General features: G+C 41.9%; 1 protein-coding gene across 1 annotated transcript; it reads right to left on the bottom strand.

Moving 5' to 3' along the window:
- Positions 1-659: 659 nt before the first annotated feature.
- Positions 660-10265, bottom strand: Dr (muscle segmentation homeobox protein Drop). Its single transcript, XM_036818632.3, has 2 exons — positions 8778-10265; positions 660-1785 (listed from the first exon to the last, which is right to left on the bottom strand). The coding sequence occupies exons 1-2, from the start codon at positions 9991-9993 to the stop codon at positions 1448-1450; spliced, it is 1554 nt and encodes a 517-aa protein (XP_036674527.3). The 5' UTR covers positions 9994-10265; the 3' UTR covers positions 660-1447.
- Positions 10266-14444: the final 4179 nt, after the last annotated feature.

Genomic DNA, 14444 nt, shown 5'->3' with positions numbered 1-14444 from the left:
CAATCCGACACGATCGACTCAGATGATCCAGCTTTGGAATTATGGGAAACACTGGGATTCCGATTCTAAAAACCACAAAATGAGTAACAATGAAATTCGTTAGATGTCCATGACCGTCGGCTGAACTTATTATATTCGTTTTTATTGGTGCCAATTTCACGCGAATATTGGATGCCACTTAAGTTTCGTAACCCACTAATATTTCCTAGCAAATTTCACCTAATCAATTCGCTGCGTTCACTGTTTTTAGTTTTTCTAGCCCCATTCCCGATTTGAGATGGTTTTTCCATACCATTGTGCCTATTACAACATATGGCAGCCAATCGGCCTTACGCAATCACTCCGTTGAAAATAACACTATAAGTGTTAATCAAAACAAAATATTGTTTTCCTGGAATTCACACTATCAGCATAATCATTATTGAGGTACTTTGTTGAGAGGAAAACAAATTAGTCGTTTCTATGAACTATCTATTATTTGTTACTAGAATAATACGAATCTGAAAAGTAAACTAATAGTTTCCTGCAATATAATAATATAATGGTGAAATTTTCTTTTTGACACACGTCACATTTGTGACTCACAGTATGTTAAACGAAATCAAATAATGTCTCAATTGAACATTTTTTACCACCCATTAATTAAAATAAAACAATACTTGTGTAATTTTTTGTATAATTATATATTTTTTTCAATGATTTTTGTATGATTTTTCTTCTGCACTTTTCGCATGTTCTTGTATTATTTTTTCACATTTTTGTTTTTATGATTTATGATTAAACAACTACAGAGGATTAACGCTATATGGTAGTCATAATATATTATGCATGTATGAACTATATGTATAGGTCTGTGGTATTATCATAAAGTACTTTTAACGGCATAGTTATAGCATTAGATTAGTTTAGTTTAGATGCTTAGAAGTATTTTTTAAATACACGATCGATCCATTAGCTAGACTGACTTACATACGTTGCAAAATACAATACAATCAAATATGAATTTAGTTAATGTTGTTTTTACGCTTATTGACTTGAGTTGTGCAAATAAATTACGTTCAATCCCTTTGTCAATTGATTAAACGAAACAAACGAACGAACAAAGGTATCTCATTAAATTGATTGGGTTTACATGCTAGATTTATGTACAATTAGGAAACATTTTTCTGCTTGCTTTTGCTCTCGCTATATACAAAGTTCGATTGGTTAGAATCGGGTGCTTCTTGATTTCTTATAGTTATGTACAGGGTGTGCATTTGAAACAACATTTGGAAGTATCGTAACGTAAAATGCGCTAACATCACAGCAAAATTTTGGGGGTTTCCGCTCGAGGACCGGCGACAGCGGTTATTTGGTTACCAGGATGAGGATGATGATGGGGACTATGGCTCATGGGGCGTTGGTGGCGCACCAGATGGCGATCATGGCCCACCAACTGGGCCGCCACTTATCCCAGGTGCATCAGGCTGGGGTGGAAGTACCCGGCCATGGCCCACTGGGCGCCAGGCGCCCCTCTACCCAGAGCCGCCATCTTGATCTTCTCGATCTCGGCCTCCTGGAGGCGCTTAGCCTTGGCCCTTCGGTTCTGGAACCAGATCTTCACCTGCGTCTCCGTCAGCCGGAGCGAGGAGGAGAACTCGGCCCGCTCGGCGATGCTCAGGTACTGCTTCTCCCGGAACTTCTTCTCCAGCGAGAGCAGCTGCTGTGTGGTGAAGGGAGTGCGGGGCTTCCGGTTGGGTTTGTGCTTCCGCAAGTTGCACTTGATCCGTGGAGGTTCGTTGGCATCTGGAAAATAGATAGGAAAAGTCTTGATTAGTCGGCTGTTTCACTGGTTGTCTTATTGGGGGAGATAAGGCGGATAGTATAGTAAATATTCTCTTGAGCGGACAAGGTCTACATTGTCCAAAAAAATTGCTATTCCTTTAACTGAAGAACCTTTATTACAGTGTTTTAGTGATTTAAATCAACAGTTTTGATAGAATCGCCTAATGAGTAAAGGCTTTGGGATTATATTTTAACAAAACACTTTGTCCGCTAAATGACTTGTCCGTTTAAGGGAGACATCTAAAACAAAGTGGTCAGTAGTCGTATTCAGCAAACTTTAAGCATTTTTATATTATTTTAACTTTTGTTTTTAATTTCCCTTTGGTATTTAAAAGCTTTTTCTGCTTAAAGGAACATTTACTGTACCATTAAGCATGCAAAATCCAGCCGCTTGCTGAATGAAATGTGCTGTCAACCGCCGCTGTCCTTGGCCTTGTCAATTTGGCTAAAAGCGGCAGCCGCAACAATATACGGTAATTACTCCTTTAAGTGGCCAATAAATTTGCTGTCTAAACTATTTGTCAGACAAAGCAGCAGCAGTAGCGACGGGAAATGCATTCCCCGAGTGAATCCCCTCCCGAATCGCCTTTCCCCACTGGCAATATCTCAGTTCGATTCTCTGCACAGCAAAACAATTTTAATTTGGGCATTTTGTTTTGGCAAACAAAGGCACCCAGAGAAGTAAAAGACGAAGAAAAAAAAAACAAAGAAAAAGAAACGTGCAGGCCTTATAAAGAAGGCCGATCCGTGGAAAAGGGGGGTCTGAGCAGCAGCTGTTGCAAGTTGCAACTTGCGAGTTGCATGCCGGGAGTGTTGTTAATGAAAGTAATGAGCTTGCCATCGGGGCTGCGCCAAAACCACAAAGATGCAAATGGCATTTTAAAGATGCAGTCAGTCCGGGTCAGATCTTTAAGGCCCCCGTAGTTCCCCGAAGTCCCCTGAAGTCCCCCTGAAATCCCATGAAATCCCCTGAGATCTTCCACCCAGGCACGCGTAATTTATTGGGCATTTTGTTTTCAGGCAAAAACAGAGACGGCCGTCGAATCAAAATAAAGACAAATGCAAATGATATGCAACGCTTTAATTTTACGCATAATTGCACAAATTGAAATCGCCGAGTGACAAACGTGGCCGAGTTGCATGCTTTTGTAATTGCTTTTTATGCTCTGCATATGGTAAACGATGCATTAAACAATAACAGAAGGGCAGACCTCGAAGAACCCGAAAACCATCGATAAAATCCTTACAGAAAAAAGTACTACAGATACCTCATTCCGAAGAATTTATCATGAAATAAATCTCAACATTTTGTTTTCTGGTTATTAACTTGAAACTTAACATTTAAAAACTGTTCCTTTGTAACTTCCTATTTTTCTCAAGCTCTTAAGTTCCAAAAACTTTATGTGTTCACACACATTTTATTATGTTATGCTTTTGATAAACAAATAAATGTCGCTCGGGCTGCCATAAGACTATTAAAATCCAGCTCTCGATGGAATCAAAACTAATAACCAAGCCGGCGTACGGGGGAACTTGGCTCATTAAGTAATTAGTGTGACATGTCGAAGTTATGTTAATGCTCCGGCCTTATCGATATGGCCGATATGCATATAATTTCACTTATTTGTGTGCCTCAGTTTCTGGGATGCAGGTCGTAAAAGCCCCTAACAAGGTGAAACGAAATGTGAACACTCCCGATAAAGCCACCAGAATCGGATGATTTCCCCGGTTGCCCCGGGTGATCTTATAATGAAGATGCATTCAGAAAATTTGTTACAGACTCTGCGACTCCGCGGCCTCTATAAATATAAATATATATTTTTTTTTTTCTTATTCGCCCTGCATTCCGTGTGAAGTTTTGATTTTGTTTTGTCTTGTTTGGTATTTTGTTGTCGCTCTTGTTATATTGACCATAAATTAGTTGCCAAATTAGCATAAAAACGAGGCGGGCAAACTTTTACAGCCCTTTTTCGCTTTTGTCACAGGTTGGTCTTTTGGCTTTTACGATTTCTTCTTTACAATAATATTTATACTTAGCATGGGTTTAATATTTATATGGAGTTTATGGTCGCAACTTGGTTGTGCCTTTGCTGCTTATATATTTTATAAAGTTAATGGATGTTTTTAAGCTCTTTATAAAAATATGTGTAATATTTGTCAGTGCGAAGTGTAAACATTTTACTCAAATTAAAGCTTCATATTTTGTATTTAACTAATAAAAATAATTAATTTTTTTCCGCTGCTGACTACCATTATTTATACCCCATATATATCGTGCTACAATCTCGCCTTCTTTTCGTTTCAGTTTGCTTTACATTTATTTCAAAATTAATTGCTCATTTGTCGCTAAATTGTTGGAATGGGGTTTCCATTGCAAGTGAGCTGGATTTTCCGCCCCCCACGCTGCCCCGCCCACCGAATGCCTTTGGCCTGTTGCAAAACCTGCGGAAAAACTGAAGACCCAAAGGGGAGCGACAGAGACGCACGTTGAAACCAGAGTGCGAGACTTGTTTTCGCCTTTTTGCTCTTTTATAGGCATTGTTGCTGTTGCTGTTGCTGTTGCTGCTGCTGCTGCGATGTTGCTGCCGTGCTGCTGCTGCTGCTGCTGCTGGGGCAATACGTCGCCAGCATCGCCATTGCCAGCGCAAATACATGCCACAAACGCCAATTGTGACATTTAGCCTATGTTTGTAATGGATTTTCAATTAATTTGAGTTCTCCGGTGTATTGTAGACGCTGCATCGTATAAGACCATCGAACAACAACAGCAACAGCAGCAGCAACAGCAGCAGCAGCTAAATGAGACAGGCAACAAGCAATTGTGAAATTTACGCGTATCGTTTGGAGCAACAGCAATACCAAATATCCAAAGCAATCGCTTTATATAGCCGACGGTGACAACGCTCGATTGATTTGCGGTGCAAATTGCTGGCAATTAATTCTTCATTAAAGCGTTTTCGCATAGCACCATCCATCCAGCGATCGAGCAGCGTTTTTGCAGTGAAAACCGTTGAGCAATATGGCACGACATACAATATACGAGTTCGAGTACGAGGATTGGGTAGGATTGGAGGTATATAGATAGAAAAAAACAAATGGGCAGATCGCTGGCCGGATGGCTAATGCAATTACACGCTTACGGTCAAAACGGCAACCGCTTTGGGACCTCAGGCCGATTTCATAATGAGGGATTTTAATTAGCACCAAATAGGTGTTTACCGGCTAAATGAATGATTGGGCTGCGAATTAAATGGCCAAGGATCGGGATCTGGGCTAAGGGAATTAAAATTGCTAACTTTACTGGCTGCCCTAACACCGGTTAAACGAGTCAATTAATTAGCCCAGGAGCGTGTTAATAACCAGTTGCTGGTGATAAGTTTACACGGTGATAAAATAGTGTATTAAATCAGAAAATTATGGTTTAAAGGTAAGATACAATTCTAAAACCGGGTACAATATTCATAATGATGATCCTAAATTAAGATATAAAATCTTGATTCCTTTAAGACTATATAAAATATATTTAAATTTTGAAATGTATTTTTTAACTTTAAAATATTATTAAGATTAAGTACTATATTCTCAGTGCACCCGCACTGCCCACTGTTCGACTCTTTGCAAATCTTGTCACATTGCGTGCTGACCATATATCTATTTAGACTGTTTTGCAATGAAGTTCGCTGCCTCTGGGCAAGATAAGAGTGTTCAGATAGCCCGTGGGTTGGGCTGCCTCTTATGACGGGTTCCAAACGCTATTTAATTACTCAGGTGCACAGCAGCAACACCAACATCAGCAGCAACATCGGCAGGCACAGCAGCAACATCCAACAAGCAAGCAGCTCAAATTAGTTGAACTACCAATTGTCTACAAATATTTAGCAAATGTTTTCTCAACCTCACAGATACACACACAGTGGCACCCCCTCTTTAGCACTCCCTTCTCTTAACCCCTGTCATCCCCATCGCCATCCCCATCACCTTCGCTTTGTCTGGCTTGGTAATTTAATGCAAATAAATTTTATTTACCAAAACATACATCAAAATGTCTGCGCCGCCACACGCCCCCTTTAACCCCCTTCGAAAAAGGCCCCCTCTCAAGTCATGTCCATGTGTTGCATGTGTGTATTTAGTACAGCCTATGCACGTTAGATGGCGTGCAGAATGCAAATATTATTTTAGCTTTTGACTCTCTCGGCTTGGAGCCTTGCAAATGGTGTTAAAACGCATGCAAACGACCCCCCTTTGGCCCCCCTAAACCCCTAAGATCCCCTCTACCCACTGCCACTGGTCTTCTTTAGCCCTCTTCTCGCCTTTTTGCCAACCAGCAGCCGTCTGTCAACGTTTAAATTGCTGCCGGGCCTGTTGAAAATTGCGTGTTTTGGGTGGGCGTTGCTGACATGCCACACCCACCGTTTTGGCCAGGTTTACTCGCCCTCTCTCTCTTACCAACAAAAAACTTGTGTGTGTGTGTTTGCTTCTATGTATTTATGCAATGACTCCCAAGTTGTTGCTCGTTTGTTCAGCTTGAAAATTAATTTCTATAATGGCTGCCAAGAATTGCAGCTGCAATGCGTGGTGGTTGAATAACAACAAGGGGTTAAGGTGGGGAAGCAGAGGGTTAAGAAGGGGCCGGCAAGTGGGCAAAAAATGGGTGGCATGTGCACTATACGTGACTTGACTGCGCTTGCAATTAGTTAAATTATGAAGGCACAAAAGGGAATTCCGCATATTGCAACACGAAAATGTTAATCAAACAGAAGGGCAAAAAAATGCAAGGAAAATAAATAGAAAACTTAAACCCAAGGGCCCACACAACCACCTTCAACGTGTGTGAGTTCCCTTGGTCTAATCGCAGGCAGTTTAATTTAATAGGCCATGAAAGAGCCGACAAACGGTAGTCGACCAACCGAAAGATACAACCTGTATCTGTATCTGCAGTTGCCGAGGCACTAAGTACCTAACACTTGACATAATGCCGCAAAAGATAGCGGCGCAGGTCAGAAGCGAGGCCCCTGAAAAGCAGGGGATCATCAGTCCACAAAAGACAGCAACCTGCTGCGCTAATGAGACACGCTGAATACAGGAACCAGAAACTCGAACTCAAGAAAAAAACAGCTGCCAAATGAAACGTAACGAAATGAAATGAAGTTGTTCGACTGTATTTTATACACATGCAGCGGTTGACAGCCAAATGACAAAATAAGCGGCAAATGTTTGGAATAGTTTATTCATCTCGAGCTGTCTGCATGCCCTCTTTATAGGGAGGGACAAAAGATAGCTCAAGTGGCCGACGAAGGGCGGAATATTAATAGCCCTCATCAAGATTGATTTATTGGGATTTTTTAAATTTCATTTAAAACCAATTTCGGCACATCTAGAACTATTTTATCTAGCTAAGAACATTTATTCCACCTTTAAGAATCCCACAAAATATTATGTAACAATCTTAAGTTTTCAAAAAAATTAAAATGGAAATCCCTAACCCACTTGAAGACCCAAATTCCCTATGACGACACCCTTTTGAACCCTCTTTTTTGTGGCTATCCGACAGCTTTATAAAACAATGACTTGTACTGGCAAATAAAAACACACACAAACCGCAAATCAACAAAAACAGGAACAATAGTTGCTAGGCTGCCTATAAAAAGCATATTTACACTTTTTTGCACCGCCCTTTTTTTCGGAGTGTTTGAGCAACTTTAAAAAGCGGAAACGCAAAGTTCGCGATGGCCGAGTAAAGTTCACATGTCAGTCCGGCATCAAAGTGTGACTTGGCGAGTGTTTTCCCTGGATTTGCCTGGTTTTCCCTTAGCTTTTTCCATGTACCTTTTTTGTCCAGGAAATGCAGGCAAAGTGTGAACTGTGCATGCAGATAGAGATCGCCCAGTTAAGCCGCCAGACTCGCTTCAATTAGTCTGGCCAGTCGGTTAGACAGTCCGGTTTTTATGCGTTTATTATTAGATTTTCGGACGATTGAAAAGGGGGCTGGCTGTCAGACCGGAAAACACCGAAAAACGGCGCTGGTCACCGAGTGCAATGAATAATCAGACGTGGCCAATTGAGTCAAATCAAAACCGACGCGACTATCACAATCACCATCATCATCATCATCATCAAATAATGGGCCCCAGCAATCAGGCATATTTCATTGTTTTATTTAAGGCCCCGCAATAATTGCCACGCACTTTGACTACAAACTGCAGTCACGATCATTTTCATTTCATTGCGATGATGATGTGATGATTATGATGACGATGATGACGACGAGGTGGCCATGATGGAGCACCCGCAGTTCATACTCGTCGGCAGGAGAATCACCATCGATGCCAATTAAGGCGAGGGGCAGCAGTTAATTGAATTAAAATGCGACACAAAATGGTGTAGATAAAGTTGCCACCGAGAATGGGGCATAAAACAATGGGGGTGGCGCAAAGGGAGTACCAGCGAATTCCTCCATTAAATAAATCGTTTTTGAATACATATCTCTCGGGTGTTTGCTAATGGGGAATTTGCTCTGTCGCGAAATTTACGAATTCCTATTGTTCATGGGTTTCAGATATTTCGGAAAAATAGGGAAAGAAAATACTAACTTGGAAATATTATTAAAACAAGTTCATATATCTTTGTTTTTCAGAAATCATTTTGAAAAAAAGGTGCCAACAAATATAAAAAATTAAACAAATTATCTTGAAATAATAAAATAAGTAAATATAAATTTCTATATTTCTATTTTATATTTTTGTATAGGAGTAGGAAAATATGTATACCCCTTTCTACTAACCTATTTTACACCTCTCCTTTCAAAATGTTTTAGAATATCCCTTTATAAAGCAGCTAAGCACGTGTACCAGATAAGGTTTATCATTTCCTCTATAGGAAGTACACAAAAACCCAAAACAAGCTCGCAAAAAACCCTACTTAACCTAAGGGAAATACAAAGTAGCGACACTTACCTCCACCGAATCCAGCTCCCGGAAACATTCCCGGGGGTCCGAAGGGCGCCATTTGTCTGGCTCCTGGCCACGGAACTCCGGCGCCCATTCCCGTCCAGGCCACCGCCGCCGCGGCCAAAGCACTGAAGGGAGTCGGGCGGATGGGCACATGACCGGAGGCCAGAGCCGCCGGCGAAAGTATCGTTGAGTTCATATGCGAACCCGGCGGTGGACCATGTGGCGACTCCATGGACTTGCCACTGCCGTCCAGACCGTCTGGCGTGGATCGCGGCGAATCGTCGGCATTCATGTCCTCGATATCCACAATGGAGTCCTCCTCCTCGTCATGATCGGCATCATGATCCTGCATCATTTCCTCATCGTACTCCAGCTCGGAGTCCGTGTGACTGCCCAGCGGCGAATGGCGTTCGTTTTTGGCGGGAGTGGAGGAGACTATGTTACCGGATCCCTGAGCGGATCCCAGAGGCGTGGAGCTGGGCGTGGAACTCGTGGAGGCGGGTGGCGAATTGGCCCGGGCATCGGCCTGCTGCTGCTGATGCCGCAGCTGGGCGGCCATCGCCTGGTGTTGGGCATGTGCCGCTGCTGCCGCATGGGCGGCCTGCAGCAAGTGGGCGTGGTGGGCCACGGCGGCGGGATGGAAGGTATTGGCGGGAACCTGGGCAACCGGGGTCGCCGGCGGAGGCGGAGTGCTGCTGGCCTGGGAAATGGGCGATGTGGCCGCCGAACTGGTGAGGTTCTGGGGTCCATCTCCAGCCTGATTTTGTGGCGTCCGCGGCCTGGTATCCGCCAGCAGGGAGGCCACACTAAAGTTACTCAGTCGGGAGGTGGTCTTGTGCAGATGATGAGCCGGCGGAGTCACTGCAGCTAGCTGGAGGGCTGCTTGTTGCTGCTGTTGCTGCTGCTGCTGTTGCTGTTGCTGCTGGTGTTGCTGGTGCTGCTGGAGCAGATGTTGCTGGTGGGCCAGCAGCAGTGCCGACGGCGAGGTGGGACTGGCCAGGGGATTCAGGCCGGCCGGATGATGATTGGGACTCAGGTTGGTGATGGTGTTGCTGCTGCTGTTCATGTTGCTGCCGCTCATGTTGCTGCTGCTATTGCTGCTGCTGTTGCTGCTGCTGATGTTGCCCGCGGGTGTGTTGCTGCTCGGCGGCACCGTGGGGCTGGTCATCGTCTGGCGCAGACCTGTAACTGTCATGCTCGCTGGGCTGAGCTTTAACATAAAGCCTTCTTCAATCGTTTTTTGATAACTCTGGTTTCTTAGTACTCGTAAAGCCGCCAGTTAATTGTTTCATTGAGACATGGCCTGCTGTTAATTTGTTTTGATTATCTTTTAATTAATGCGCTCGTTCATCACACGCTTTAAGATCCAAAACACACACTCACTAGCACACGCGGCGTTTAGTATTATAATTTTTGTTCAGAGAGATGTATTATTTTCAGAGAGAGACACGTCCTCTTGAGATCACGTCTGTTCTGCGACTGAAACTATAGTCGCAATTTTGGATGCACCGCTGCCCGAGACACAGATACTCACCCATACTGAAACCGAAAGATTGGTGGTGGAAAACCGGCTGTACAGATCCGGCCTCTCTCTCTCTCTTGGGGCATAGTACCCTATCTACGACACCATTTTTATTGGTTTCCATACTATCCCTCTCGCTCTTTTTTTTCTGTGTGAGTTTCGTATTTCTCCACTTTTCTGACTTTCGTACCGCCTTCTTTTCTCTTTCGCTCTCGCTTCAGTGTGGTGAGTTTTCGAGACTCTTTTCAGAAAGAGATGGTATTTGGTACCCCTATACCATGCGATATAACCATCCCTGTCGCTCGCCTAATTATTATTGAATAATTCAATCTTCAAAGCGTTTTTCCACTTTTTTTTGAGCTGCTGCGCGTATTAGCATTTTATAACAAGCAGCGGCGGCAAACGCTTGTCCATTTCCACTTTGGTTTTCTGGCTTTTCCTTGGCCTTTCCATCTCCATCTTTTCCCCTCTCTTTCCATTACGACTTCATTTGGCCAAATTGGCGTGATTTTTTGAGCTTTATATACACCGTACATACATATACCCCAAAATGGGGTCTTGTGAATTTAATTGGTACTCCTACATGTCCTTAGCGAGCATAAACAATATAATAAATAATAAGCCCGTCATTATCAGGACCAAACAATCGTCAAACGACAGGAGCCAGAGCAGCTTTATCTCTAAGCTGCAATCTCGGTCAGGAAATTATGTTTTTTCTTCCTTTTTACTCCACCTCGAAAGATAAGCCATAAAAATCGGATCGGGGCCCATAAATCGAGCATCCCTGGAACCCGGGCAAATCAATCACATACATATAAATGTGAAATATGCAGGATTATATAGAATTTTGCCAATCCGCCCCCATAATTCCCAAAAATGAGCTTTGGAATATATGTATTTGGCATAAAAGAAACGAATACTTAAACCCTCTTTCCCTCCCTTTCAGTTTATAATTTTCGCTCTACAAATTAAACTCATTTTAAGGATTATTATGTGAAATTGTTGGCTTGAAAACTTTTGCCAGCCATTGTTCAGCTACTCCTTTGTTTTCCGCTCCTCGAAGGACCAAGTTGGGGAAATGGGAAAGTGGATTGTGTGGGTGGGCGGGGTTTTCCTCGGCTTTTCGGGGCGGCAAGTTGGTGAAAGGATTTTAATGGCAATTGCCAGTGGGGGGAAAATAAAGAGCTCAATTAGAACAGTTGACGAATGGCTGTGTGGTTCCCTTAATTAGTTGCAAACGATTCTATACTAGGCACGTTTTAGGTATTTTAGGAACCGAAACGATATAATTAGGGAGTTTCTTAATAAATAATTTAGTTTTTAGATCTTAGTTGGATGGGAAAAATTCGGAAGCTATTTTAAGTTGAAGACACCATATTATCTAATAACTTTATAATATACTTCAACATTTCCTACAATTATTTTTAATTTCACTTAAAAGAAACCCCGACAATAAACCCATTTATAATCTTCACACATTTCCCAGCCTTTCAATTAACACTTGATATATCTCTTGCCACTTTTCCAACGCCCCTTCGCCGATTAAAACATTTTCCTACTTCCCAAAACTTGAGCACTTCATTACGGAACCCAACAATTCAGCTTTCTTTTCAATTAAAAATTTTGAAATGGCAGCTAAATGTGATGCGATGCCCCTCTTGCTCATTAATATCATTGCCTTCATCTCATTTTCTAGACTTTGGGCCGTTGGCATAAACAATTATAGCCAATTACAAATATTAATTTCTCAGGCCAAGCACGTCGAGCGTTTCTTTTATTTTCCTCTACTTAACCAGCATCATTATTCATTGCGCTTTGAAATACGCAAATGAGAGCCGAAAAAAGAAATACAAAAACGGGGCGCAAATTAATTTTTCAATAAACATCATAAGCGAGCTCCCGCCCACTTCAATGCCCCCTTTTGACCACCAAGTTGAGATGAAACGAAACCGGCAAAAGCAGCAGCAAGTCGGCCAATAACAAAAGCACCAACAAAAGTCCACGCTTCGGCCAAGTTGGTCAATTGATAAATGGCCGCCGATTTGGTTGCGTGCAGTGATGACAACTATACTTTAGAAAAACTAGCTAAAACTAGTATAAAAAAATATTAAAAAAAACAAACATCGAAAATACTAAAACCACACAACATATTTTGATAGACCTACCTGTTTTTTATTGTTATGCTATACAAAAAAGTATTTAAACTAAGAATTTTGTAAAATTAATGAATGGTTTCCTTACATTTTTTATTTACTAAACGAGATGGTAAAATTAATATGAATACCTTTATAAAAAAATATACTTCTTGAAATATGGAACGTTTAGGGCTTACTAAAAATCCAGAAATCATTTTTTTTATTCCAAAACAAGCCGGACTTGGCTAGTTAAAGGCCAGTTAGTCACCACAATGTGCGTGGATCGACAGAGAGCAAGGGGTTTTTTCATCTCGTTCCCCCTGGTATGTAAATGTTTTGATAGTTTTTCATAATTTTTCGAATTTATATTTCCCGCCGACCGATTCCAGTTTGATTTTAGAATCTATGGCCGAGTGGAGGGGGTATAGTTAGCCATGATTGAGTGGGTGTGTTTGTGGGTGTGTTGCATATTTATGTGGGTTGGCGCTCTGCCTTCGTGTGCGTTTTTTTGTGCGGCAATTAAATGAGAATTTGGTGTTTTATTGTGCAATTAATTCAGAATTGAATTGCATAATTGTTTGTATCCGAGAGTAAGCAATTACCCAGTCAGCAAATTGATAATTATGCCAGAACAGTGAGATACGGCAATTAATATATTTAAATGATGTCTGTCTTGTGTTGTTTAGTTTTAGTGATTTCTTTGTTACTTCCATTAATTTTATCTGTTTAAAAATATCAAATCGTTTACATTTTAAAGACCATAATAAGGTAGAATGATTTGCAGATACGGCGCCATCCTTCTGCAAGGATAATTAGCAGCCCGCCGGATTTAATCCCATCCCCAATTTTCAAAGGACCTCTAAATGATGCTAATTTCATAGCCACCCAGCAACCAGTTCGCCCAACAGAGGGCGGCACAGTGCCAGGACGACCAGCCAAGCGGCGCATAATCAATATTGTATTATCCTTGCGATGCGTTAAATCGCTTAAACAGGCCGAAAAAGCGGGAAAGCGAAAAAGCCACCCACCCCAAACCGGGAGCAACCTTACCGACCAACAAACAGTTGACATGTTGACAGTTCAGAAATTTCCGAAGGACGCAGGACGAGGCTGATGCGAAACTCTGCTCAATAAACGTTATTGCAGGGGGCGAGGAGGGGAGAACGGGGGAGAATCATGGGGATAGGGATATATGGGATGCTTTTCGAGGGGTTGTTTGGCGAGTAAATAAACCATCCCCCTGGAAAAGAGAGGAAAAAAATACCCTGCGGTTGTCAGTCAGTCATTTAGTCACAGCGGCTGTTGTGGCAATTGCGGCTGCCTCACACAGATACACACCCATACTCAGCCACCTCTACTTCACTCCACACACACACTGCTAAACGATGGGGTGTTGATGATGGCGCACAACGCTCGTTTATTGAATTACATCCGCATGGCTGAGCATTTAACGAGCTCTCGGGTGTCGTTTTGCTGATGGCGTAAATGTTTGGCAAACAAGAAGCAAATAAATAAAGTTCTGATTTGGCACTGATTGCCTTTGGTGGGTGGATTGGGTGGTTTTCGGATTCGATCTACTGGGTGGTTGATTGACAGCGCTGTCCTTCTCCTTTTTTATTTCACCCACTTTGCTTATGGGAAAAATTGAACACGCAAAGAATAATTCCCCAAATTGATCATTAATAAGGAGAACTTACCTTTAATATGTATTAATTTTTACTTATGTGTCACCATACAGTAATTATGAATTGATGTATTGAAATATGGACAGCTGAAATAGATATCATTTAATTTTCTGGTCCTTACATTTTTAATAATTTGCCTACGCAGTTAGGTTTAAGGTAAATTCAATTTTCCTGCTCAATCTGCAATATTATATCTTATTTTAGATTGTTCGTATATGGTCTTAACATTTAAAACCACAAAGATACATCAGTGTTATGATATTTGGCTTACTTGTAAATATAGATCCATTGAAAACCGATCTGTTTTTTTCTCTGCACAGGCCAACAA

This window comes from Drosophila suzukii, chromosome 3 (genome assembly GCF_043229965.1).
Source record: "Drosophila suzukii chromosome 3, CBGP_Dsuzu_IsoJpt1.0, whole genome shotgun sequence".
Taxonomy (NCBI): Eukaryota; Metazoa; Arthropoda; class Insecta; order Diptera; family Drosophilidae; genus Drosophila; species Drosophila suzukii.
This window is presented reverse-complemented; position numbering and strand designations above follow the sequence as displayed.